At 46.1% G+C, this 25,500-nt stretch overlaps 1 protein-coding gene across 7 annotated transcripts in view; it reads left to right on the top strand.

The window, feature by feature from the left end:
• Positions 1-25,500, top strand: part of IFT56 (intraflagellar transport 56) — an 83,461-nt gene that overhangs the window by 40,459 nt on the left and 17,502 nt on the right. For 5 of the 7 annotated variants that reach the window (XM_008249290.4, XM_070071437.1, XM_017338040.3 and 2 more), the window contains 5 exons: positions 1,367-1,441; positions 11,867-11,969; positions 13,548-13,603; positions 22,440-22,493; positions 24,640-24,703. In XM_008249290.4, the coding sequence (XP_008247512.1) occupies positions 1,367-1,441; positions 11,867-11,969; positions 13,548-13,603; positions 22,440-22,493; positions 24,640-24,703 (352 nt within the window). The remainder of the gene's footprint in view (positions 1-1,366; positions 1,442-11,866; positions 11,970-13,547; positions 13,604-22,439; positions 22,494-24,639; positions 24,704-25,500) is intronic. The other 2 variants (XM_017338039.3, XM_070071436.1) reach the window with 1 other exon arrangement.

The following is a 25,500-nucleotide window of genomic DNA, read 5'->3' as shown; positions in this document are numbered from 1 at the left end:
TGATTAGTTCTTTATTCTAATAAGCCTGTTGATTTTGTTTTCTCTGCTGCTAGAATCTCTACTTTTACAAAATGTGCAGCCCTTCTCTTCATCCTGCCTTGTTGATTAGATCAGTTGAAGGGCCACAGGAGATTGTTTACTTTTTTGAAGTGTTTCTCAGCACGATAGTTCTCATTCATCAGATTTTTCCATGCAGATAATACTGCATTTACTGAGCGATGAAGAAATCTGCGTACTGATTTTATGCTTGTTAAGTTCTTGCCAACCTCTGCTTCTAGATCACTCACTGACTTCGGGTTTGGATGCTCCCATCCAGTATGTGATTTCTCAGCCCTCACTGTGTGCTGCCCAGCATCAGGTATTTCGTTGTTCCGACACAAAGTGCGCTGACACTGACGTTGCCTCTCAGTTGGCTGTTGTGAATATTGCTCAGTGAACCGGGGAGGGCAGATGTCTTCAAATCCTGGCTTCACTTCCTTTGGATGTATATATGCCTCCTAGTGAGGTTGCTGGGGCACGTGGCAGTTCTGCTTTTAGCTTTTTGAGGAAACTCCAAGCTGTTTTCCATAATGGCTATGCTAATTAACATTCACATCAGCAGTGCAGAGTCCCTTTTCTGCATATAATTGCCAGTGCTTGTTATAGGTGCCTTTTTGATAGCTGCCATTCTAAACAGTGTGAGATGATACCTCATTGTGGCTTTAACTTGAATTTCCTTGATATTGAGCATTTTTTTATATACCTGTTAATCATTGGTGTGTCTTCTTTTGAGAAATCTTAACTCTAATAATTTGTCTGTAAATTCCTTTAGATTTTACATAGATGCAGTCATAGCACCATTTTATTTCTTCCTTTCCAGTTCTTCGAATTTTACCCCTTCTCTTGTCTCACTGCACTATCTAGCTTATCTGAAACAGTGTTGCAAATTTGGAAAATCCTTTTGTGTTTTTTGTTTCAAAGAAAGAGCTTTTGCTATTTTATCATTGAACGTAGTATTTAATATAGATGTGTAAAGGTGCCCTTTAGCAGATTAAGGAAATTTTCTTTTAGTATTGGTTTGGTGAACAGTTTTATAATGATCAGATGTGAATTATAACACCCTGCATTCCACATTGATTGAGATGATCGTGTCATTTCTCCCTTACGTGTTGTCGTAACAAGTTGCACTGAAATACATTCTGCTGGTAAATCAGCCCTCCACTAGAGGAAACCCGGATGGTGGATGGTCATAATTAGGTTGCCTTAGAGTCATAGAGTCATGAGGGTCAAATGAAGTAGCATGTGAAATTCTTTGTAAAGTTTAAAGCATTCTGTAAATATGTGATACAAATCTGAGTTTCATAAGCATTTCCTTTTTAAATTTCAGGCAGAACTCAGAAGCTTGATGGACAATGCTTCTTCATCCTTTGAATTTGCCAAAGAACTCATCAGGCACAATCTGGTGAATAAGCTTCCTATCTTTTTGTGTGTGTGTGTGTGTGTGGTTTTTTTTTTTTTTTTTTTTTTTTTTTTTTTTTTTGTAAAGATTTATTTATTTATTTGAAAGAGTTACACAGAGAGAGGAGAGACACAGAGAGATAGAGAGAGAGGTCTTGCATCGCTGGTTCACTCCGCAGTTGGCTGTATTGGCTGGAGCTGCGCCGATCTGAAGCCAGAGCCAGGAGCTTCTTCCGGGTCTTCCCATGCTAGTGCAGGGGCCCAAGGTTTTGGGCCATCTTCTACTGCTTTCCCAGGCCACAGCAGAGAGCTGGATCATAAGTGGAGCAGCCGGGACTCGAACCAGTGCCCATATGGGATGCAGGCAGCAGCATTACCTGCTACGCCGCAGTGCCGGCCCCAAGCTTCCTGTTTTGACTAACTTTACTCCTACTCTTGTTTTGGTACATCACAGCAGCTGGAAAGAAGAGTATTACTTCACTCCAAGGGGACATCTTATTGCTCTGGAGGAGAGCAAAGAGTTTAACATATCAGTATCTTTCCTCAAGGAAAGCCTGACTGGGAGGAAAGGAATGTGTATCCCATTTCGGGAGAAGGGCAAGGCAGTGTAGATACAGGTGTTGAGTGTTTTGGGAAAGACAGAACATATCCTGATGGATTAGCATAACCAGGGAAGACTTTCTGTTCTTTGAGGAAGGGCTAAGGTACAGAGGTTTCAAGTCTAGTCAGGGACGTCGCACTAGGTTAAGGATTGTATGTGGGAAAGGTTGTGAGCAGATGTGATCTTACTGGAACCATGAGTCTGCACTGGGAAATACCGCAAAGTTAAGTTGGAGAGGATGTAGACTGAAGACTGGATTATGATGGGCATGGCTTCTTAAAAAGTCTAAGCTCAGAGTCTTCGATTTTTATTGACCACTTTGGACACACTCAAGACCACTTGGCACATTTTCTGGTATTGCTGAGTCTCCAGTTCCTCATCTGAAGATGGTGATAGTACCCACACCTGTCCTTCTGATGTCTCTACTCCTCCCTAGCATGAATTCTAGTACCCACACCTGTTCCTCTGATGTCTTTACTCCTCCTAGCATGAATCCTAGCACCCACACCTGTCCTTCTGATGTCTCTACTCCTCCTAGCATGAATCCTAGTACCCACACCTGTCCTTCTGATGTCTCTACTCCTCCTAGCATGAATTCTAGTACCCACACCTGTCCTTCTGATGTCTCTACTCCTCCTAGCATGAATTCTAGTACCCACACCTGTCCTTCTGATGTCTCTACTCCTCCTAGCATGAATCCTAGTACCCACTGTCCTTCTGATGTCTCTACTCTCCCTAGCATGAATCCTAGTACCCACACCTGTCCTTCTGATGTCTCTACTCCTCCCTAGCATGAATCCTAGTACCCACACCTGTCCTTCTGATGTCTCTACTCCTCCCTAGCATGAATCCTAGTACCCACACCTGTCCTTCTGATGTCTCTACTCCTCTCTAGCATGAATCCTAGTACCCACACCTGTCCTTCTGATGTCTCTACTCCTCCCTAGCATGAATCATAGTACCCACACCTGTCCTTCTGATGTCTCTACTCCTCCCTAGCATGAATCCTAGTACCCACACCTGTCCTTCTGATGTCTCTACTCCTCCTAGCATGAATCCTAGTACCCACACCTGTCCTTCTGATGTCTCTACTCCTCCTAGCATGAATCCTAGTCCCCACACCTGTCCTTCTGATGTCTCTACTCCTCCTAGCATGAATCCTAGTCCCCACACCTGTCCTTCTGATGTCTCTACTCCTCCTAGCATGAATCCTAGTACCCACACCTGTCCTTCTGATGTCTCTACTCCTCCCTAGCATGAATTCTAGTACCCACACCTGTCCTTCTGATGTCTCTACTCCTCCTAGCATGAATCCTAGTACCCACACCTGTCCTTCTGATGTCTCTACTCCTCCTAGCATGAATCCTAGTCCCCACACCTGTCCTTCTGATGTCTCTACTCCTCCTAGCATGAATCCTAGTACCCACACCTGTCCTTCTGATGTCTCTACTCCTCCCTAGCATGAATTCTAGTACCCACACCTGTCCTTCTGATGTCTCTACTCCTCCTAGCATGAATCCTAGTCCCCACACCTGTCCTTCTGATGTCTCTACTCCTCCTAGCATGAATCCTAGTCCCCACACCTGTCCTTCTGATGTCTCTACTCCTCCTAGCATGAATCCTAGTCCCCACACCTGTCCTTCTGATGTCTCTACTCCTCCTAGCATGAATCCTAGTCCCCACACCTGTCCTTCTGATGTCTCTACTCCTCCTAGCATGAATCCTAGTACCCACACCTGTCCTTCTGATGTCTCTACTCCTCCTAGCATGAATCCTAGTACCCACACCTGTCCTTCTGATGTCTCTACTCCTCCCTAGCATGAATTCTAGTACCCACACCTGTCCTTCTGATGTCTCTGCTCCTCCCTAGCATGAATTCTAGTACCCACACCTGTCCTTCTGATGTCTCTACTCCTCCCTAGCATGAATTCTAGTACCCACACCTGTCCTTCTGATGTCTCTACTCCTCCTAGCATGAATCCTAGTACCCACACCTGTCCTTCTGATGTCTCTACTCCTCCTAGCATGAATCCTAGTACCCACACCTGTCCTTCTGATGTCTCTACTCCTCCCTAGCATGAATCATAGTACCCACACCTGTCCTTCTGATGTCTCTACTCCTCCCTAGCATGAATCCTAGTACCCACACCTGTCCTTCTGATGTCTCTACTCCTCCTAGCATGAATCCTAGTACCCACACCTGTCCTTCTGATGTCTCTACTCCTCCTAGCATGAATCCTAGTCCCCACACCTGTCCTTCTGATGTCTCTACTCCTCCTAGCATGAATCCTAGTCCCCACACCTGTCCTTCTGATGTCTCTACTCCTCCTAGCATGAATCCTAGTACCCACACCTGTCCTTCTGATGTCTCTACTCCTCCCTAGCATGAATTCTAGTACCCACACCTGTCCTTCTGATGTCTCTACTCCTCCTAGCATGAATCCTAGTACCCACACCTGTCCTTCTGATGTCTCTACTCCTCCTAGCATGAATCCTAGTCCCCACACCTGTCCTTCTGATGTCTCTACTCCTCCTAGCATGAATCCTAGTACCCACACCTGTCCTTCTGATGTCTCTACTCCTCCCTAGCATGAATTCTAGTACCCACACCTGTCCTTCTGATGTCTCTACTCCTCCTAGCATGAATCCTAGTCCCCACACCTGTCCTTCTGATGTCTCTACTCCTCCTAGCATGAATCCTAGTCCCCACACCTGTCCTTCTGATGTCTCTACTCCTCCTAGCATGAATCCTAGTCCCCACACCTGTCCTTCTGATGTCTCTACTCCTCCTAGCATGAATCCTAGTCCCCACACCTGTCCTTCTGATGTCTCTACTCCTCCTAGCATGAATCCTAGTACCCACACCTGTCCTTCTGATGTCTCTACTCCTCCTAGCATGAATCCTAGTACCCACACCTGTCCTTCTGATGTCTCTACTCCTCCCTAGCATGAATTCTAGTACCCACACCTGTCCTTCTGATGTCTCTGCTCCTCCCTAGCATGAATTCTAGTACCCACACCTGTCCTTCTGATGTCTCTACTCCTCCCTAGCATGAATTCTAGTACCCACACCTGTCCTTCTGATGTCTCTACTCCTCCTAGCATGAATCCTAGTACCCACACCTGTCCTTCTGATGTCTCTACTCCTCCTAGCATGAATCCTAGTACCCACACCTGTCCTTCTGATGTCTCTACTCCTCCCTAGCATGAATTCTAGTACCCACACCTGTCCTTCTGATGTCTCTACTCCTCCCTAGCATGAATCCTAGTACCCACACCTGTCCTTCTGATGTCTCTACTCCTCCTAGCATGAATCCTAGTACCCACACCTGTCCTTCTGATGTCTCTACTCCTCCTAGCATGAATCCTAGTACCCACACCTGTCCTTCTGATGTCTCTACTCCTCCTAGCATGAATCCTAGTACCCACACCTGTCCTTCTGATGTCTCTACTCCTCCTAGCATGAATCCTAGTCCCCACACCTGTCCTTCTGATGTCTCTACTCCTCCCTAGCATGAATCCTAGTACCCACACCTGTCCTTCTGATGTCTCTACTCCTCCTAGCATGAATCCTAGTACCCACACCTGTCCTTCTGATGTCTCTACTCCTCCTAGCATGAATCCTAGTCCCCACACCTGTCCTTCTGATGTCTCTACTCCTCCTAGCATGAATCCTAGTCCCCACACCTGTCCTTCTGATGTCTCTACTCCTCCTAGCATGAATCCTAGTACCCACACCTGTCCTTCTGATGTCTCTACTCCTCCCTAGCATGAATTCTAGTACCCACACCTGTCCTTCTGATGTCTCTACTCCTCCTAGCATGAATCCTAGTACCCACACCTGTCCTTCTGATGTCTCTACTCCTCCTAGCATGAATCCTAGTCCCCACACCTGTCCTTCTGATGTCTCTACTCCTCCTAGCATGAATCCTAGTACCCACACCTGTCCTTCTGATGTCTCTACTCCTCCCTAGCATGAATTCTAGTACCCACACCTGTCCTTCTGATGTCTCTACTCCTCCTAGCATGAATCCTAGTACCCACACCTGTCCTTCTGATGTCTCTACTCCTCCTAGCATGAATCCTAGTCCCCACACCTGTCCTTCTGATGTCTCTACTCCTCCTAGCATGAATCCTAGTCCCCACACCTGTCCTTCTGATGTCTCTACTCCTCCTAGCATGAATCCTAGTCCCCACACCTGTCCTTCTGATGTCTCTACTCCTCCTAGCATGAATCCTAGTACCCACACCTGTCCTTCTGATGTCTCTACTCCTCCTAGCATGAATCCTAGTACCCACACCTGTCCTTCTGATGTCTCTACTCCTCCCTAGCATGAATTCTAGTACCCACACCTGTCCTTCTGATGTCTCTGCTCCTCCCTAGCATGAATCCTAGTACCCACACCTGTCCTTCTGATGTCTCTACTCCTCCCTAGCATGAATTCTAGTACCCACACCTGTCCTTCTGATGTCTCTACTCCTCCTAGCATGAATCCTAGTACCCACACCTGTCCTTCTGATGTCTCTACTCCTCCTAGCATGAATCCTAGTACCCACACCTGTCCTTCTGATGTCTCTACTCCTCCCTAGCATGAATTCTAGTACCCACACCTGTCCTTCTGATGTCTCTACTCCTCCCTAGCATGAATCCTAGTACCCACACCTGTCCTTCTGATGTCTCTACTCCTCCTAGCATGAATCCTAGTACCCACACCTGTCCTTCTGATGTCTCTACTCCTCCTAGCATGAATCCTAGTACCCACACCTGTCCTTCTGATGTCTCTACTCCTCCTAGCATGAATCCTAGTACCCACACCTGTCCTTCTGATGTCTCTACTCCTCCTAGCATGAATCCTAGTACCCACACCTGTCCTTCTGATGTCTCTACTCCTCCTAGCATGAATTCTAGTACCCACACCTGTCCTTCTGATGTCTCTACTCCTCCTAGCATGAATCCTAGTACCCACACCTGTCCTTCTGATGTCTCTACTCCTCCTAGCATGAATCCTAGTACCCACACCTGTCCTTCTGATGTCTCTACTCCTCCTAGCATGAATTCTAGTACCCACACCTGTCCTTCTGATGTCTCTACTCCTCCCTAGCATGAATTCTAGTACCCACACCTGTCCTTCTGATGTCTCTACTCCTCCCTAGCATGAATCCTAGTACCCACACCTGTCCTTCTGATGTCTCTACTCCTCCCTAGCATGAATTCTAGTACCCACACCTGTCCTTCTGATGTCTCTGCTCCTCCTAGCATGAATTCTCCTAGTACCCACACCTGTCCTTCTGATGTCTCTACTCCTCCTAGCATGAATCCTAGTACCCACACCTGTCCTTCTGATGTCTCTACTCCTCCTAGCATGAATCCTAGTACCCACACCTGTCCTTCTGATGTCTCTACTCCTCCCTAGCATGAATTCTAGTACCCACACCTGTCCTTCTGATGTCTCTACTCCTCCCTAGCATGAATCCTAGTACCCACACCTGTCCTTCTGATGTCTCTACTCCTCCTAGCATGAATCCTAGTACCCACACCTGTCCTTCTGATGTCTCTACTCCTCCCTAGCATGAATCCTAGTACCCACACCTGTCCTTCTGATGTCTCTACTCCTCCTAGCATGAATCCTAGTACCCACACCTGTCCTTCTGATGTCTCTACTCCTCCTAGCATGAATCCTAGTCCCCACACCTGTCCTTCTGATGTCTCTACTCCTCCCTAGCATGAATTCTAGTACCCACACCTGTCCTTCTGATGTCTCTACTCCTCCCTAGCATGAATCCTAGTACCCACACTTGTTCCTTCGGATGTCTCTACTCCTCCCTAGCATGAATTCTAGTCCCCAGGCTGAAAATACAGCCGTCGCAGACTTCTCCTTTCCCTAATATGTACTCAGTCGCTAAAATCGAATGCTGCTTTCTTGACCCTGTCTTATGTTTGTATTCTGTTCTTCCCTCCCTCATGTCTCCATCTCAGGCTTTTAGTTGGATAGCTTTTTTTTTTTTTTTTTTTTTTTTTTTTTTTTTTTTTTTTTGCACAGGCAGAGTGGACAGTGAGAGAGAGAGAGAGAGAAAGGTCTTCCTTTGCTGTTGGTTCACCCTACAATGGCCACCACGGCTGGTGCACTGTGGCCGGCGCACCGCGCTTATCCGATGGCAGGAGCCAGGTGCTTCTCCTGGTCTCCCATGGGGTGCAGGGCCCAAGCACCTGGGCCATCCTCCACTGCACTCCCTGGCCACAGCAGAGAGCTGGCCTGGAAGAGGGGCAGCCGGGACAGAATCCGGCGCCCCGACCGGGACTAGAACCCGGTGTGCTGGCGCCGCAAAGCGGAGGATTAGCCTAGTGAGCCGCGGCGCCGGCCTGGATAGTTTCCTTTTAAGTGCTCCTGTCTATAATCTCTTCTGTTCTTGGGTACTTTATATTTAAATCAGCTTACTTTTTGGGAAGAAGTATCCATTAGAGAGAGTAGTCTGGAATCTAATCTGGAGAGAGATCAGGATTTGAGTATAGAGTTATGAGTTATAAACATCTTGACAATTAAATATAGGGGATTTTCAGTTGCTGGAATCCTAACAGTTAACTATGGAAGAAAGAGTTAGAAACAAAAAATTTGGTTCCAAAAGGACATCTGGGGATGGGCATTTGATGCAGTGGCTGAAATGCCATTTAGGAACCTACATCCTGTACTGGACTCGCTAGGCATGAGCCCAGGCTCCACCTCCAGTTCTGGCTTCCTGCTAGTCTGCATTCTGGGAGGCAGTACTTGATGGCTCAAGTGCTTAAGTCCCTGCCACCTTCCTGGGAGACCCAGACTGAGTTACTGGCTCCCGACTTCAGACCCAGCCCGCCCTGGCTACCACCTTCCTGGGAGACCCAGACGGAGTTACTGGCTCCCGACTTCAGACCCAGCCCGCCCTGGCTACCACCTTCCTGGGAGACCCAGACGGAGTTACTGGCTCCCGACTTCAGACCCAGCCCGCCCTGGCTACCACCTTCCTGGGAGACCCAGACGGAGTTACTGGCTCCCGACTTCAGACCCAGCCCGCCCTGGCTACCACCTTCCTGGGAGACCCAGACTGAGTTACTGGCTCCCGACTTCGGACCCAGCCCGCCCTGGCTACCACCTTCCTGGGAGACCCAGACGGAGTTACTGGCTCCCGACTTCAGACCCAGCCCGCCCTGGCTACCACCTTCCTGGGAGACCCAGACTGAGTTACTGGCTCCCGACTTCGGACCCAGCCCGCCCTGGCTACCACCTTCCTGGGAGACCCAGACTGAGTTACTGGCTCCCGACTTCAGACCCAGCCCGCCCTGGCTACCACCTTCCTGGGAGACCCAGACTGAGTTACTGGCTCCCGACTTCAGACCCAGCCCGCCCTGGCTACCACCTTCCTGGGAGACCCAGACTGAGTTACTGGCTCCCGACTTCGGACCCAGCCCGCCCTGGCTACCACCTTCCTGGGAGACCCAGACGGAGTTACTGGCTCCCGACTTCAGACCCAGCCCGCCCTGGCTACCACCTTCCTGGGAGACCCAGACTGAGTTACTGGCTCCCGACTTCGGACCCAGCCCGCCCTGGCTACCACCTTCCTGGGAGACCCAGACTGAGTTACTGGCTCCCGACTTCGGACCCAGCCCGCCCTGGCTACCACCTTCCTGGGAGACCCAGACTGAGTTACTGGCTCCCGACTTCGGACCCAGCCCGCCCTGGCTACCACCTTCCTGGGAGACCCAGACTGAGTTACTGGCTCCCGACTTCGGACCCAGCCCGCCCTGGCTACCACCTTCCTGGGAGACCCAGACGGAGTTACTGGCTCCCGACTTCAGACCCAGCCCGCCCTGGCTACCACCTTCCTGGGAGACCCAGACGGAGTTACTGGCTCCCGACTTCAGACCCAGCCCGCCCTGGCTATTGCAGGCATTTGGGGAGTGAACTTGTGGGTGGCAGATCTCTGTCTCTTTCTGCTTTGTAGCTTTTTAAAAGTGCATCTGTACCTAAGGGACTAGAAGAGAATCTCAATTGACCCAAGAAAGGGCAGACCAGGCGCACCTGGACAATGTGACATCACTTACAACTGCGCATTGTAATCGTCTGGCAGGCTTCTGAAACTAACGATGATGTATGGACCCCACCCCAGGTGTTATCTAATAGTTGGTTTAGGGCCCAGCTGCCAATAGTTTTAATAGCCTCCCAGGTGAATGTAAAATACAGCCACAGTAAGGAGCCACTGTATGTATATATGACTGGAAAGGACATGGATGATAAAGAGATTGTCCTTGGAGAGTGAGATTAAAGCAATGAGAATATGGAAATTTTTCATTTGTAATCTTGTAGTTAAGGGTTTCTTTTCCAGTGAATATGAATTATGAATTACTTTTTTTAAAAGATTTATTTATTTACTTGAAAGAGTTACACAGAGAGAGAAGGAGAGGCAGAGAGGCAGAGAGAGAGAGAGAGAGAGAGAGAGAGAGAGGTCTTCATCTGCTGGTTCACTCCACAATTGGCCGCAATGGCCAGAGCTGTGCCAATCTGAAGTCAGGAGCCAGGAGCTTCTTCTGGGTCTCCCACATGGGTTCAGGGGCCCTAGGACTTGGGCCGTCTTCTACTGCTTTCCTAGGCCCAGCAGAGAGCTGGATGGGAAGTGGAGCAGCCGGGACACCAGAGCCCATATGGGATGCCAGCACTGCAGGCACAGCTTTATCCATTACACCACAGCACCTGCCCTGAATTACTTTTGTAACTTTTTAAAAATCCTTAAAAATATTGAGGCAATATAAACGATGTTAAGAATGTCAACTTCTGAAGTCAGTTTTCAGATTAAAGTGAAGCTGTGCCGTGTGCTAACTGTAACTGAGTAGCTCAGCATGGCTGAGTCCTAGTGTTGTATGTACAAGAAACTCAAGTCTCATGTTGTTTTTTAAAAAGATTTATGTATTTGATTAAAATTTATATTTATTAAATGAAAGTTTTCTATTAAAAATAATAAAAATGTAAGTATTTGAAAGGCAAAGATACAGAGAGAGAAGGAGAATCAGAGAGAGAGAGAGAGAGAGAGAGAGATCTTCCATCTGCTGGTTCACTCTCCAAATGGTGGCAACAGCCAGGCTGTGCCAGGCTGAAGCCAGGAGCCAGGAGCTTCTCCCAGGTCTCCCACGTGGGTGCAGGGGCCCAAGCACTTGGGCCATCTTCCACTGCTTTCCTAGACACATTAGCAGGGAGCTGGATTGGAAGCAGCGCAGCTGGAACTCAAACCAGTGCTCCTGGCAGATGCTGGCATTGCAAGCAACAGCTTAACCTGCTGTACCGCAGTGCTGCCCTCTACTTACTATAATTTAGATAATATCTTTACTTCAACGAGACCAAGTTCCTATGTACACGAGAGCCTTTCAAACACTGAATGCCAACTGATTGAGTGACAGTTCTGAGGACCTGAGAGTGAACAGTAAGTGAATATGGAGCTTATACTGTGGTGTGTGTAAGATAGGAACAAAGACATGTGTGATGAGATGAAGTGACAGGAGCTGTGGCTAAAAATAACTGGTATGGGGCAGAGAGTGTTAGCACAGGGAGGCTTTAGGGTGAAAGGAAGATACGTGAGGGTCAAGCCGAGGGGAGGGCAGAGCAGAGGGAAGATCAGGAGTGTAGCGGTTTGTTAAGCAATCGTAAATCCAGCCAGCAGTCCAAGTTGTCAGCACGGTAGCTGATTGCAGGGCTGATTTCGTTTTGGATGTCATGGACTCGGTGGTCGGTGACAGCCCCTCTAACATGTCCTTCAGGAAGTGTAGCCACGCTTACTGCCATGGTGACACAGTTTCTCTGCTGCTAGGTTGTGTTCCGAGGAGGTGAAGGGGCTTTGCAGGTTCTACCTCCCCTGGTTGATGTGATTCCTGAAGCGAGGCTAAATTTAGTGATTTATTACCTTCGTCAAGGTAAGAAAAATTTGTCTTGGTCTTAGTTATAATGAGATATTTCAGAGTGTTTCATTTCCAATTGGACTACTGTTTTAACTTTTAAAATTCATAATACTTCCCAGAATTTTTGCCACAGATTCATAGGACAAAAAGGCATGTATTGGTGCATTCTCATTGTGCCTTTCTCTTCATTCTCTCTCCTGCTATGCTTCCTGCCCTCCTCCCCCTGTTCTGTTCCTCTATTCCTCTCACTGTTCTGTCTGGCTCGCTCTTCATTCTGGTTTGATTTCTCCCTCCCCTTCTCCTGTAGTTTTCTTTCTGTAGTTTCCTCTGTGTATAACACAGATCCACATTTTCTTACCTTGTTTTATTGTTAACTTTTTTATTTGCTCTGATTAGCTGCCATTTTCTTTGTACCCTGGGCATTTATGAGAAGTGCTGTGTTGCAAAGAAATTGTGATATTTGTTACGCCTTATATTCCTAAACTAGTCTTTTAAAAATATGTTTATTTTATTTATTTGGAAGACAGAGTTACAGAGAGAGGTAGAGCCAGAGAGAGAGAAAGGTCTTCCATCAGCTGGTTCACTCCCCAAATCACCACAATGGCCAGAGCTGAGCTGATCTGAAGCCAGGAGCCAGGAACTTCTTCCTGGTCTCTCACCTGGATGCAGGGACCCAAGAACATGGGCCATCCTCCACTGCCCTCCCAGGCACATTAGCAGGGAGCTGGTTCAGAAGTGGGCAGCCAAGACTACAAACCAGCACCATGTGGGGTGCTGCGGCCACGGTGCTGGCCCTTGAAGTAGTCTGCTAACAGTTAAGAGTGCAGAGTAGCAGCTGCCATACATTGATGTATGGATTGATACATTGATCCATCCATGGTAGCATTTTGTCATGGATTTCAGACTAGCAGCCTGGGCCTTTTCAGACACACAGTAATTCAACCAGGTAGCATTTTCCTCATCAAGGTGCATGTGTTTATTAAAATAAGAATATGAACTTGCAGTCTTCTCTATTCAATATAGAAGCAAAAAAAATAGACTTTTGAGCAAGAATTAAAAAAATAGCATGTTTATTTTACACATTAGTTTTATAATGAAAAATTCTAAGCATAAGCAAAGAGTAGAATTTAATGAACACCCAAATACTCATTCCGGGCTTAACAGTTTTTAAGATATTGCCAGCATTTTTTATCTGCAACACCCCTTTTCATTCTTGAAATGCTTTGAAAGCAAATTTCAGTCTTTGTCATTTCCCTCATATACTAAAAAAAAATCTGATTAAAACATGGTCATTAAAAAAAAAAAAAAAAAACCACTGGTCATTTTCCTTATTTAATTGGCATATAGCACCCAGTTCGTATTCTTAGTTTGAAGATTTTTTTAGATATTTGCTGGCTTGATATTATTTTCCTAAGGATATTTGGTTATCTTTAGAGTACCTACTCACTCGGAACTTGATGGAGAGCTAGAACACAAATGAAGCAGATCATATTTCTCATGAATATTTGAATACTGAAGGAGCTTCTCAGAAACCAAGAGGAGTTTTCTGGAATGCAAACTAGTGTGACTGCTTACTTCTCTCTTACATTTCAGATGACGTACAGGAAGCTTACAACTTAATTAGGGATCTGGAACCTACCACTCCTCAGGTAATTGAGAATCTTTTTGTCATTAAAGAAAAGCTGATTTTTCATTAAAATATTTTATTGACAATAATTATACATATATATGGGGTACAGTATGAGATTTATTTTTTCCCTTCTACTATTAGGAGCACTTAAAAACTTTACTTTAAGATTTAACAATATTAGGGTGTAGCAGGTTAGGCTGCTTCCTGCAGCACTGGCATCCCGTATGGTCTCCAGTTCGAGTCCTGGCTGCTCCACTTCCAATCTGTCTCCCTGCTAATGTGCTGGGAAAGCAGTGGAAGATGGCCCTAGTGCTTGGGCCACTGTATGCATGTGGAAGACACAGCAGCAGCTCCTGGCTCCTGGCTTCAGTCTGGCCCACTCCAGATATTGCAGCCATCTGGGGAGTGAGCCGACAGATGGAAGCTGTCTTTCTCTCTGTTTCTCCCCCCTTCTCTGTAATTTGCCTTTCAAATAAAATAAATAAATCTTATAAAAATATTTAACAATTTTTTACCATTTTGCCATATTCACTTCATTTATGGATATTATATACATATATGTATACACTTTTTTTCTTGAAAACAGGAACATTAATATCACATAATGTGGAATTTATTACAGTGATCATAAAATGGGGAAAGAAAGGTATATCATCATGTAGTTGGTATAATTCAGAATAGACACTATTTATAACTACCTAGATGTGGGGAGCAACCGAGACTAGACTAAATTACTGCAACTAAGACTAATTCTATGCATCTGATCTCCCACCATATGGTGGTGAGAAGGAGTAAACAACTTCTACACAGCTGCCTCACCAAATTCGACTGATAAGCTGCAGGAGCTGATCCTGCTCCTGATTGGAGGAGAGCAGCGTGCTTGGCGTGTGGGTAGCAGAGTTGGGATTGGTGGAAGAGGACTATAAAGGAGGAGAGAGACAGCATGCACCAGGAACACCTGAGGAACATCTGAGCAGCCCCTGAGAGAGCTAGATACCAAATAATATGACATCCACACAATTTTTATGCTGTTTCTCTCTATATATATTAACTACTACATATGAGAGAAAACGTGTGATATTTGTCTTTTTCTGTCTGACTTATTTCGTTTAGCATAATGATTTCTGATTCCATCCATTTTGTTGCAAATGTCAGGATTTCATTCTTTTTTGTTAGCAATATTCTGTCATATAGATAAATATGTTCTTGCATTGTCTGGTTTTGGATTTAAGGTAATACTGGCCTCATAGAATGAGTTTGGGAAGGTTTCCTTCCTTTCAATTGTTTGGAATAGTTTGAAAAAAATTAGTCTCAATTCTTCCTTGAAAGTTTGGTAGAAGCTCCCTGCTATAGTCTGGAAAAGCAGTAGAAGATGGCCCACGGCGCTGTGGTGGAGCAGGTTAACACCCTGGCTTGAAGCACCGACATCCCATATGGGTGCCGGTTCTAGTCCCGGCTGCTCCTCTTCTGATCCAGCTCTGTGCTATGGCCTGGGAAGGCAGTGGAGGATGGCCCAAGTCCTTGGGCCCCTGCACCCACGTGAGAGACCTGGAGGATACTCCTGGCTCCTGCCTTCGGATCAGCACAGCTCTGGCTTGTTACAGCTTATTGGAGAGTGAACCAGCGGATGGAAGACCTCCCTCTCTCTCTCCCTCTGTGTGTGTGTGTGTGTGTGTGTGTGTGTATAACTCTGACTTTCAAATAAATAAATAAATCTTAAAAAAAAAAAAAAACACACAAAGAAGAAGATGGCCCAAGCACTTGGGCCCCTATACCCATGTGGGAGACCTGGAAGAAGCTCCTGGCTTCAGATTGGCCCAGCTCCAGCCGTTGTGGCCAACTGGGGAGTGAACCAGCAAATGGAAGACCTTTCTTTCTTTCTCTCCCTCTCTCTCTCTGGAACTCTGCCTTGTAAATAAATAAATCTTAAAAAAAAAAAAAAAAAAAAAAAAAGGTTTAGTAGAATTCAGTAAATTCAGAATTTAGTGAATTTCAGTGAAATTCAGTAGAATTTTCTAATTGAATTCTCCCATGACCCGCTGCTCATTAAGGAGTGGTTGTTCAGTCTCCATGTATTTATGTAATTTCTGTAAATTTTTTGTTGTTAATTTCCATCTTCATTCCACTGTGGTCAGAAAAGATAATATGATTTCAGTGTTTTTAATTGCTTGTGACTTGCTTTGTGGCCTAGTATATTGTTTATCCTAGAGAATGTTCCATGCCCTAATGAATAGAATGTGTACTCTGTAGCTATGGGATAGTGTTTTGTAGACGTCTGCTAGGCCCACTTGGTCTGTGGTGTAGCTGGTTCTGTTGTTTCTTTTCTTGATCTGTCCACTGATGGAAAGAGGGATGTTAAACTCCCCAGAGTGGTAGTGTTGGAGCTGGTTTCTCTCTTCAGATCTATTCACTTTGTTTTAGAGGACTAGGTTCCCTAGCATTGGACATTAGACATTTAAAGTAGTCATATCTTGTTGAATTCTTCCCTTGATCATTACATAATGACCTTCTTTTTATGTTAAAATTTATTTGAAAGGCAGAGTGACAGAGACAGAGAGAGGGAGAGACTACTGAGAAGAGAGCTCTTCCATTTGCTGGTTCACTCCTCAAATGACTGTAATGGCCAAGGCTGGGCCAGGCCAAAGCCAGGAAATCAGAACTCCTTGCAGGTCTCCCACATGAGTAGCAGGGGCCCAAGTACTTGGGCCATCCTCCACTGCTTTCCCAGGCTCATTAGGAGGGAGCTGGATCAGAAACAGTGCCTCCAGGACTCAGCTCAGCGCTCTGATAGGTGATGCCCGCTCTGCAGGCAGCAGCTTAACCTGCTGCACTGCAGTGCCAGCCTCTTCTTTGTCTCTTTGAACAGTTTTTGCCTTAAAGTTTATTTTGTCTGATAGAGCCTTAGCTACTCCTACTTGCTTTTTAAATCCTTTCACTTTCAGCCTGTGTATATCTTTATTGGTGAAGTGTGTTTCTTGAGGCAGCATATAGTTGAGTCTTGTTTTTTTATCCGTTCAGATAGTCTGTATCTTTTTTGTTAACGTTGGACATAGTTTCCTTTTTTTTTTTTTTTTAAGATTTGTTTATTTACTTGAAAGGCAGAGTTATGGAGAGGCAGAGGCAGAGAGAAAAAGAGAGGTCTTCCATCCGATGAGAATGGAAGGTTCACTCCTCAAATGGCTGCAACGACTGGAGCTGGGCCAGTCTGGAGCCAGGAGCCAGGAGCTTCTTTCAGGTCTCCCAAGCACTTGGGCCATCTTCTGCTGCTTTTCCAGGCCATAGCAGAGAGCTGGGTCAGAAGTGGTGTAGGCAGAACTCAAACTGCCACCCATATGGGATGCTGGCACTGCAGGTGGTAGCTTTACTCACTATACCACAGCGGGGCCACCTAGTCTGTATTTTTAATCACAGACTTTAGTCTATTTATATTCAAGGTTATTATTTATAACTAATGACCCTGCCAGTTTTCCATAAAAATTCTTATTGTATCTTTTAATATCCTTTGTTCTTTTACTAGTGGGTTTCCTATATTCTTTTATGATATGAATTGCCTTTCTCCATTTCTGTATGTAGTATATCCTCAAGTAAGGCTGACCACTGTGGTGATGAATTCTTTCAGTGTTTGCTTGTCTTGAAGCTCTTTGTTTACCTTCATTTATAAATAAGAGCTTCACTGGGTGAAGTCTCCTGGGTTGGCAGGTTTTTTTTTTTTTAGAACTTGACTACATCCATCTATTCTCTTCTGAACTACAAGGGCTTATATTGAGAAATTTACCGTTAATCTAATGTGAGTTCATTCAAAAATGACCTGCTGCTTTTCCATTGCGAATTTTAGCCTTCTCTTTATGTTTTACTTCTAAAAATTTGATTATAATATGTTGTGTCAGGTCTTTTCTGATGGTGTGTATTTGGGGTTATATGAGTTTCCTATATTTGGATATCTATGTCTTTCTCCAAATTAGGGAAGTATTCTGCTATTGTCTCACTAGATAGGTTTCCTACACTATTTTTTTCCATTCCTTCAGGAATTCACAGCACTTGTATATTGGGGCGTTTGATGATGTCCCAGATACCCCAGGCACTGTTTCATCTTTCATCATCATCATTTTTTTTTGTCTGACAGATTTTTCAAAATACCTGTTTCCTAGATCAGATATTCTTTGTTCTGCCTGATCGAGTCTCTTGTTAAGGATTTCCAGTGTATTTTTAATTTGATTTATTGAGTTCTTTTTTTCGAAGATTTCTGTCCAGTTCTTTTTCTATATTTCTATCTCTTTGCTAACTTTCTCATTCATGTTATGTACTGATTTCCTAATTTTCATTTAACTATTTGTATCCTCTTGTCTTTTTAAATTAACGATACAATCATTCTTTCGAATTCTTTCTCAGGCATTTTGTCAATCGTGTGAGTTTTAGGATTTTAGGGTTCGAGGAAGAAGATGAGGAGACAGCCGGTTAAAAGCAGAGATAGGACACCGTGATGGGGGAAAGTAAAGTTAGAGTCTGCCTGGACAGCTGGCAGGGGTCTGAGGGAGACCCACCTACCAGGTGGTGGGCGGCAGTCCATTTATGCTGTTTGTTGGGAAGAAGCCGTGTGGACACCAGGAGACCCAAGTCCACTGCGGCAGGTTGGTTTGAACAGGCAGAAGAGCCCCTATTTACAATGTATGACGTTTGGATACCAGTTTGCTATGCCAGGGCAAGTGGGAAGGTTTAAAAGCCAGACTCTTACCCATAGAGGACCTGGTGACATCCTCAGGGTCGTTCTTAGCTGGGACTTAGTTGACCAGGTTTGAAGTTAACTGTTTGTGTCCCAGTGGCCTAGCAAGTCCTAACAAATCTGCCTTTCTTCACAGTCTGATATTAATGCATTACTATGTTCTTTTTTTTAAGATTTATTTTTTTTTTATCTGAACGAGTTAGAGACAGAGAAATCTCTTCCATTCACTGATTCACTCCCCAAATGGCCACAACAGCCATGGCTGGGCCAGGCCCAAGCCAGGAGCCTGGAATTTCATCTGGGTCATGGCCGGGGCCCAAACACTTGGGCCATCTTCCACTGCTTTTCCTAGGCTGGATGGTAAGTAGAGCAGCTGGGACATATACCAGTGCCCACATGGGACGCCAGCTTTACCTGCTGTACCACCTCCCTGGTTCACTCCCAGATGCTGCAACAGCCGGAGCTTAGCTGATCCGAAGCCAGGAGCCAGGAGCTTCCTCTGGGTCTCCCATGTGGGTGCAGGGGCCCAAGGACTTGGGCCATCCTCCACTGCTTTCCCAGGCCACAGCAGAGAGCTGGATTGAAGTGGAGCAGCCGGGAATTGAACCAGTGCCCATATGGGATGCCAGCACTGCAAGCAGCAGCTTTACCCGCTACACTGCAGCGCTAGCCCCTCTTGTGTTTCCGTGTTGATTTTTGTACATCTTGGAGATCAGTTGTTTCTTTCACTTTTAAAGGATGATTTTTGTTGATTTAAGGCTTTTTCCTCACAACGTGCCTCCGGGTATCGGTTTGGTTGACTGCTTTAGCTTTAGTTGCATGGATTTTGTAGTACAGTCTCTCTGTACCTTTACTTGCTGTAGTTGGTAGTTGCCGTCGCTCAGTGTGGTTACTGGTACCCCTGTTACGCCTGTCCCCAGCCATCTCCCTGGAGAGGGACTGGGATGAAAATCTCAGGTGTTGGCAGCAGGCCCTGCTGGTGCTATGGGAGTCTCTGGCACATAGACTCCCAACCAGTATCCAAGTTAGGTGCTGAGTTGTGAGATCAGTCTGGTTCCCGGAGCCAGTGATCTTAAGACTCCTAGCCACTGCCTAGCTCCGGAGCTCCAATAGTGAAACTAATGCTGTGAAGGAGCCTCGTCCCACGGAGGCTGTCTGAGAGGTTGCTGGATCTGGTAGAGTGACTTCGGTGCTGTGAAAGCAGAACAAGCAGTCTTGGACCACTCTCATGAGCTGCTTGCTGGGCTGGGTGGGTGGCAAGAACCTCAGGCACAAGCAACAAGTGAGTGGCATACTCTCTCTGGCAGCTTCTTGGGGAGAGGCTGGAGCCCTGAGTCCCACGTTGCCCCAGGCAGAGCACAGAAACTCTGGGCCAGAGACCCCAGCGAGCAGGAGCGATGTGCTATGTTAGGTGGGTCGTGGAAAGCCCAGGCTGGGTCCCAGAGAGTGAGGTGTTGCTGGAGTAAGTGAGGCACAGAAGGCATCAGCCAGGACTCCCAGGGCGTGTACTGGGTGCGGCGAGAGCTCCGGCCACTGCTGAGAGGGGCTCCATCCTTCTCTGGAGGTTAGTGCCCGAGTCCTTCTCTGTGCCAAGTGGGAGCAGGCGGACCCACTGTTGAAGGGGAGCAAATGCTCCCAGCAGTCTTCACACACCCAGAGCACTGACACGCTGCCTGTTAAGCACCCAGACTGTACCGCAGGAGCTGCCCCTAGTGTGCAGGGAGCCGTGAGCCTCTGTAGGCAGACTGGGCAGGTGCACAGGGACCCTGACTGCGTCCTTGTGTCCACAAGTTCCAGCTGGAACTGGCAGTGTTCATGTGGTCAGGGGAGGGAGTTGATCCCCGGTTCCGAGGGGACACGCCCCCAGTTCCCAGAGTCCTGGGGCTGGCTACCCCAGCTGCCATGTTCGCAGTGTCCACTGAGGTACAGAGCAGTGTGGGCTAGGGCACTGGGGTCACTGTTGCTCTGTTGGGCCTAGTGTGACCTGCGGGGCTCCATCTGCCTTGCTAGGTTGCAGGAATGAACTGGGGTTCCTGGGAGGAAGATAGGTGAGGGCCACGGTCTCCTCACACAGTGTGGACTCAGTCTGTGACTCCCTTCTCAAGATGGTGGCTCACTGCCGTGGCCCTTGCTCTGGGGGTTGGAGGGGAGGACAAGCTGGGGGAGTTCCTGATGGCTGCGTCCCTCTGCGGAGGATTCCCACAGACAGCGCTGCTGGCGCGCTCCTGCTCCCCGTTTCCCTGCAGACTAGGTTTGTTCCTCTGTCCCCTCGCCCTGTGCTGCTGTGCCTGCTTTCAGTGTCCTGTGTCCCACTGTCCTGTCCCTGTGTCCCCTCCTCCTCCCTCCAGAAGCTGCTGCTTTGGTTTTTCTTGGTAGTGGAGGAGGCAGATACTGGGCTTCTTTCTCTACAGTCATCTTGATTCTCCCAAGAATGCTTTACATTTTTGCTAACCCACTACTATTTTTTATTTTTTGACAGGCAGAGTGGACAGTGAGAGAGAGAGACAGAGAGAAAGGTCTTCCTTTGCCATTGGTTCACCCTCCAATGGCCGCCACGGCTGGCGCACTGCGGCTGGCGCACCGCGCTGATCCTATGGCAGGAGCCAGGAGCCAGGTGCTTTTCCTGGTCTCCCATGGGGTGCAGGGCCCAAGCACTTGGGCCATCCTCCACTGCACTCTCGGGCCATAGCAGAGAGCTGGCCTGGAAGACGGGCAACCGGGACAGAATCTGGCGCCCCGACTGGGACTAGAACCCGGTGTGCCAGCGCCGCAAGGCGGAGGATTAGCCTACTGAGCTGCGGTGCTGGCCTAACCAATGTTTTAACCCTTAGAGTAAACACCTGTCCTTTATGTGAGACTTTTGATAAGAGAGTGAATATTCTTGGTTTTTTTGATGTTTTAAAACTCCATTATATGTAGTCATTTCCTCACAAGGGCTAAAGTTTCGAAATGCTAAAATCTAGAATTCTAATGAAGCTATTAAGATTTATGCACTTATCTCACTTATAAATTGTCTATAACTTGTCTTTCTCCTAATTCCTTTTAGTTAAGGACTATGTCTACAATACTGTATACACTAAATGCATTGTAGACATTCCATTTATTGAATTAAACACTGACTAAAAAATGTTTCCAGACCTCATGGAGTCTAAACAAGGACATTTCTCAAGTGTACTGAAAGCTGCAGTAAGCGTCTGCTGTTCTTTTTACAAGCCTTTTTTAGTAAGAAGTGATCAAGCTTCAGAGGAGGGCATCCGTTAAAGACTAGAACCAGGTCTGACACGAGGGAAGAGCTGAGGCCCTGGCGCTCCACCAGGAGGACCACCTCATACATGGAACCAGAGGGCCTGCCCAGCTTCTTTCTTGTAGGAAAACATTACTAACAAAGAAAGGTTTTACACTGGAATGGGAGATAATATATATGATGTGGTCACAGAGAGTCACTGGCTGATGATGAGATAAGCACTCTGCTGTCTGCCCTGAATTGAAATGAAGCGAAACTTACCTTCTGGGTCTTCTGTGAATTATTTCTGCCTAAGATTGAGAATTTACAAGTACGTTAAATTCTTTTATATGTGGCATTGCCTTCTGGAAACTAAACGAAAGTCTCCTAATTTTTTCATTGAAATCTGGAATAGAACAGAGAAAAGCAACTCTGTTTTTTTTTTTTTTTTTTTTTTTTTTTTTTGGACAGAGTGGACAGTGAGAGAGAGAGACAGAGAGAAAGGTCTCCCTTTGCCATTGGTTCACCCTGCAATGGCCGCTGCAGCTGGAGCGCTGCGGCCGGCGCACCGTGCTAATCTGATGGCAGGAGCCAGGTGCTTCTCCTGGTCTCCCATGGGGTGCGGAGCCCAAGTACTCGGGCCATCCTCCACTGCACTCCTTGGCCACAGCAGAGAGCTGGCCTGGAAGAGGGGCAACCGGGACAGAATCCGGCGCCCGACCGGGACTAGAACCCGGTGTGCCGGCGCCGCAAGGCGGAGGATTAGCCTAGTGAGCCGTGGTGCCGGCCTCTGTGTAACTTTTGATAATATATATCCATACATATAAAATACTGAGTTGATGAAGGGAATTGACCTGGAAAATAAGGCTCTACATTACTCTTATATTAATCACTGTTTATCCATGTTTCTAGGAATATATTCTTAAAGGAGTGGTCAATGTAGCCCTTGGCCAGGAAACGGGTTCAGTAAGTATGAAATCACCAGTAATATATGCTTTGCAAAGTTATAAGTATAAGGAAAATACCAAAATGAAGATATAAATGCAGGGGCCAGCACTGTAGCATAGAGGATAAAGCCGCTTCCTGCAGTGCCAGCATCCCATATGGGCGCTGGTTCTAGTCCCGGCTGCTCCTCTTCCAATCCAGCTTTCTGCTGTGGCCTGGGAAGCCAGGAGAAGATGGCCCAAGTCCTTGGGCCTCTGCACCTGCATGGGAGACCAGGAGGAAGATCCTGGCTCCTGGCTTTGGATTGGTCCAGCTGTGGGCGTTGCAGCCAGCTGGGGAGTGAACCAGCGGATGGAAGACCTCTCTCTCTCTTTCTCTCTCTCTCTTCCTCTCCCTCTCCCTCTCCCTCTCCTTCTCTCTCTGTGCAACTTTGCCTCTCAAATAAATAAATAAATATTTTAAAAAAAGAATGTCTACTTAAAAAAGAAATATATATATGTGTATATATATATATATATATATATGCAGCCAGTAATGCTATTAATAAACTTACAAGTAGACCCTTCTGAGTTTTTTGTTTTGTTTTGTTTTGTTTTTTTGACTGGCAGATTTAGACAGTGAGAGAGAGAGAGACAGAGAGAAAGGTCTTCCTTCCGTTGGTTCACCCCTCAAATGGTTGCTGTGGCCGGCGCGCTGCGCTGATCCGAAGCCAGGAGCCAGGTGCTTCCTTAAGATTTATTTTATTTGTTTGAAAGGAAGAGTTATTTGGGGTAGGGGGCAGTGTAGAGATCTTCCATCCACTGGTTCACTGCCCAAATAGCTGCAATGGCCAGGGCTGGGTCTGGCTGAAGCCAGAAGCTTCAACCTGGTCTCCCACGTGGATGCAGAGGCCAAAGCACTTGGGCCATCCTCCACTGCTTTCTCAGGCACATTAGCAGGAAGCTAGATTGGAAGCAGAGCAGCCAGCACTCAAACAGGCGCCCATATGGGTTGCTGGTGCTGCAGGGGACAGCTTACCCCGTTATGCTACAACATCGGCTCTCTTCTGAAGTTTAATTTCTCCATATCTGCCCAATATAGACTTCATTAAAAAAGAATTCTGTTATTCAGAGGAATTTTTAAAAATGCTTTAATGCTAAAAAATGATGCTTTGTTTAAAAACAATCCTGTTTGTTTTGTTTTTTAAAGATTTATTTATTTATTTGAAAGGCAGAGTTACGTAGAGAGAGGATAGGAAGAGAGAGAGAGAGAGAGAGAGAGGTTCTCCATCCAATGGTTCACTCCCCAATTGGCCACAACAGCTGGAGCTGTGCTGATCTGAAGCCAGGAGCCAGGAGCTTCTTTCGGGTCTCCCATGCAGCTGCAGGGGCCCAAGGACTTGGGCCATCTTCTACTGCTTTCTCAGACCATAGCAGAAAGTTGGATCAGAAGTGGAACAGCTGGGTCTCGAACTGGTGCCCATATGCAATGCTGGCGCTTCAGGTCAGGGCATTAACCCATTGCACCACAGCGTTGGCCCCAGAATCCTGTTTTTAAATGGTGCAAACCAAAGAAAAGTGACTGCCCACCTTCAATCTTACTTGCAGTGACTTTTTTAGACCATGACCATGTCTGACATCTGTAAAGTGGGGCCAATTGTTTCACTAGTGAAGCTTCTATAAGAAGGATACACTGTGTCGGTCCAGCTTTCATCATCTCTAATGTGGCTTATGACGTTTGTTGTGGACTATGAGTAAATATAAATACATCTCCATCCCTAGCTCACTCCACAGTGCCTTGTAGGGAAGATAGGCAATGAATACTTACCAAATAAGCAAGTGAATTTGATAACTATGCCTTGTTCTATCCATAGCTCTATGCCAAGATCAAATATTTGGTAAAAGAGCAATAAATATTTGTCAAATGAATGGATTAGTAAATGAATACATTAATTTAATGAGTTGCTTTTATGATAAAATTTAAAGTTTGTAATTTTAATGGTGTGACCTTGCTTAATTCAATTTCAGGTTTTTCTAGTTGCTTGTGCTAATGAATTAATATTCCTTTGGGCAAGATTTAAAATAAAGATGTATGTTATATCCTAAGAAATGTATTAGAACCATAAAGTATAATACAAATAAAATACTTTCTCCATAGTCCTCTTTATCAGCTATGTTTTGTTTTTCAGAGGGATCATATGAAAATTGCCCAGCAGTTCTTCCAGTTGGTAGGAGGATCAGCTAGTGAATGTGGTATGTTTGAAACCTGTGCTTGCAGGCGTGACTTGTAAGTGGAGTTGGGCACATATTCACAAGTGAAGTTTGGTTCTCTACCTAGGGATATATCTGTTAGGCTCTGAATTAAAAATGGGAGGTCAGAGTAGCTCACAAGTAGGATAAAAGAATTTTTTGAAAAGGAAAAGAATAAATTTACTCTTTAATTAATGACTCTCAAATTTTTGAATCAGTTTTTTATATGGAATGTTATTTTGTATTGATTTTTCAAAAGCTCTTATATATTAATCTTTTGTCAAATTGAAAATATCTTTTTCATTAAGTCATTAGCCTTTATACTTTTCCTCTGATCTATTTTACCATATAAAATCAAATGTTAAAATCAGGAGTAGACATTTTGCTTAGCAGTTAAGATGCCAGTGTGAGGGGCTGGTGCCGTGGCTCACTTGGCTAATCCACTGCCTGTGGCGCCGGCATCCCATATGGGCGCCAGGTTCTAGTCCCGGTTGCTCCTCTTCCAGTCCAGCTCTCTGCTGTGGCCCGGGAGTGCAGTGGAGGATGGCCCAGGTTCTTGGGCCATCCTGGTTTCAGATCGGTGAAACGCGCTGGCTATAGTGGCCATTTGAGGGGTGAACCGATGGAAGGAAGACCTTTCTCTCTGTCTCTCTCTTTCACTGTCTAACTATCTGTCAAATGAAAAAAAAAAAAAAAGATGCCAGTGTGAATGCTTACATCTTACGTCAGGTGCCCAGGTTTGATACCTTTCCACTTCCTGCTAATATAGCCCCTGGGAGTCATTGGTGGTGGCTCAAAGC

The sequence above is a fragment of the Oryctolagus cuniculus genome, chromosome 3 (assembly GCF_964237555.1).
Source record: "Oryctolagus cuniculus chromosome 3, mOryCun1.1, whole genome shotgun sequence".
NCBI classification, from domain to species: domain Eukaryota; kingdom Metazoa; phylum Chordata; class Mammalia; order Lagomorpha; family Leporidae; genus Oryctolagus; species Oryctolagus cuniculus.
This window is presented reverse-complemented; position numbering and strand designations above follow the sequence as displayed.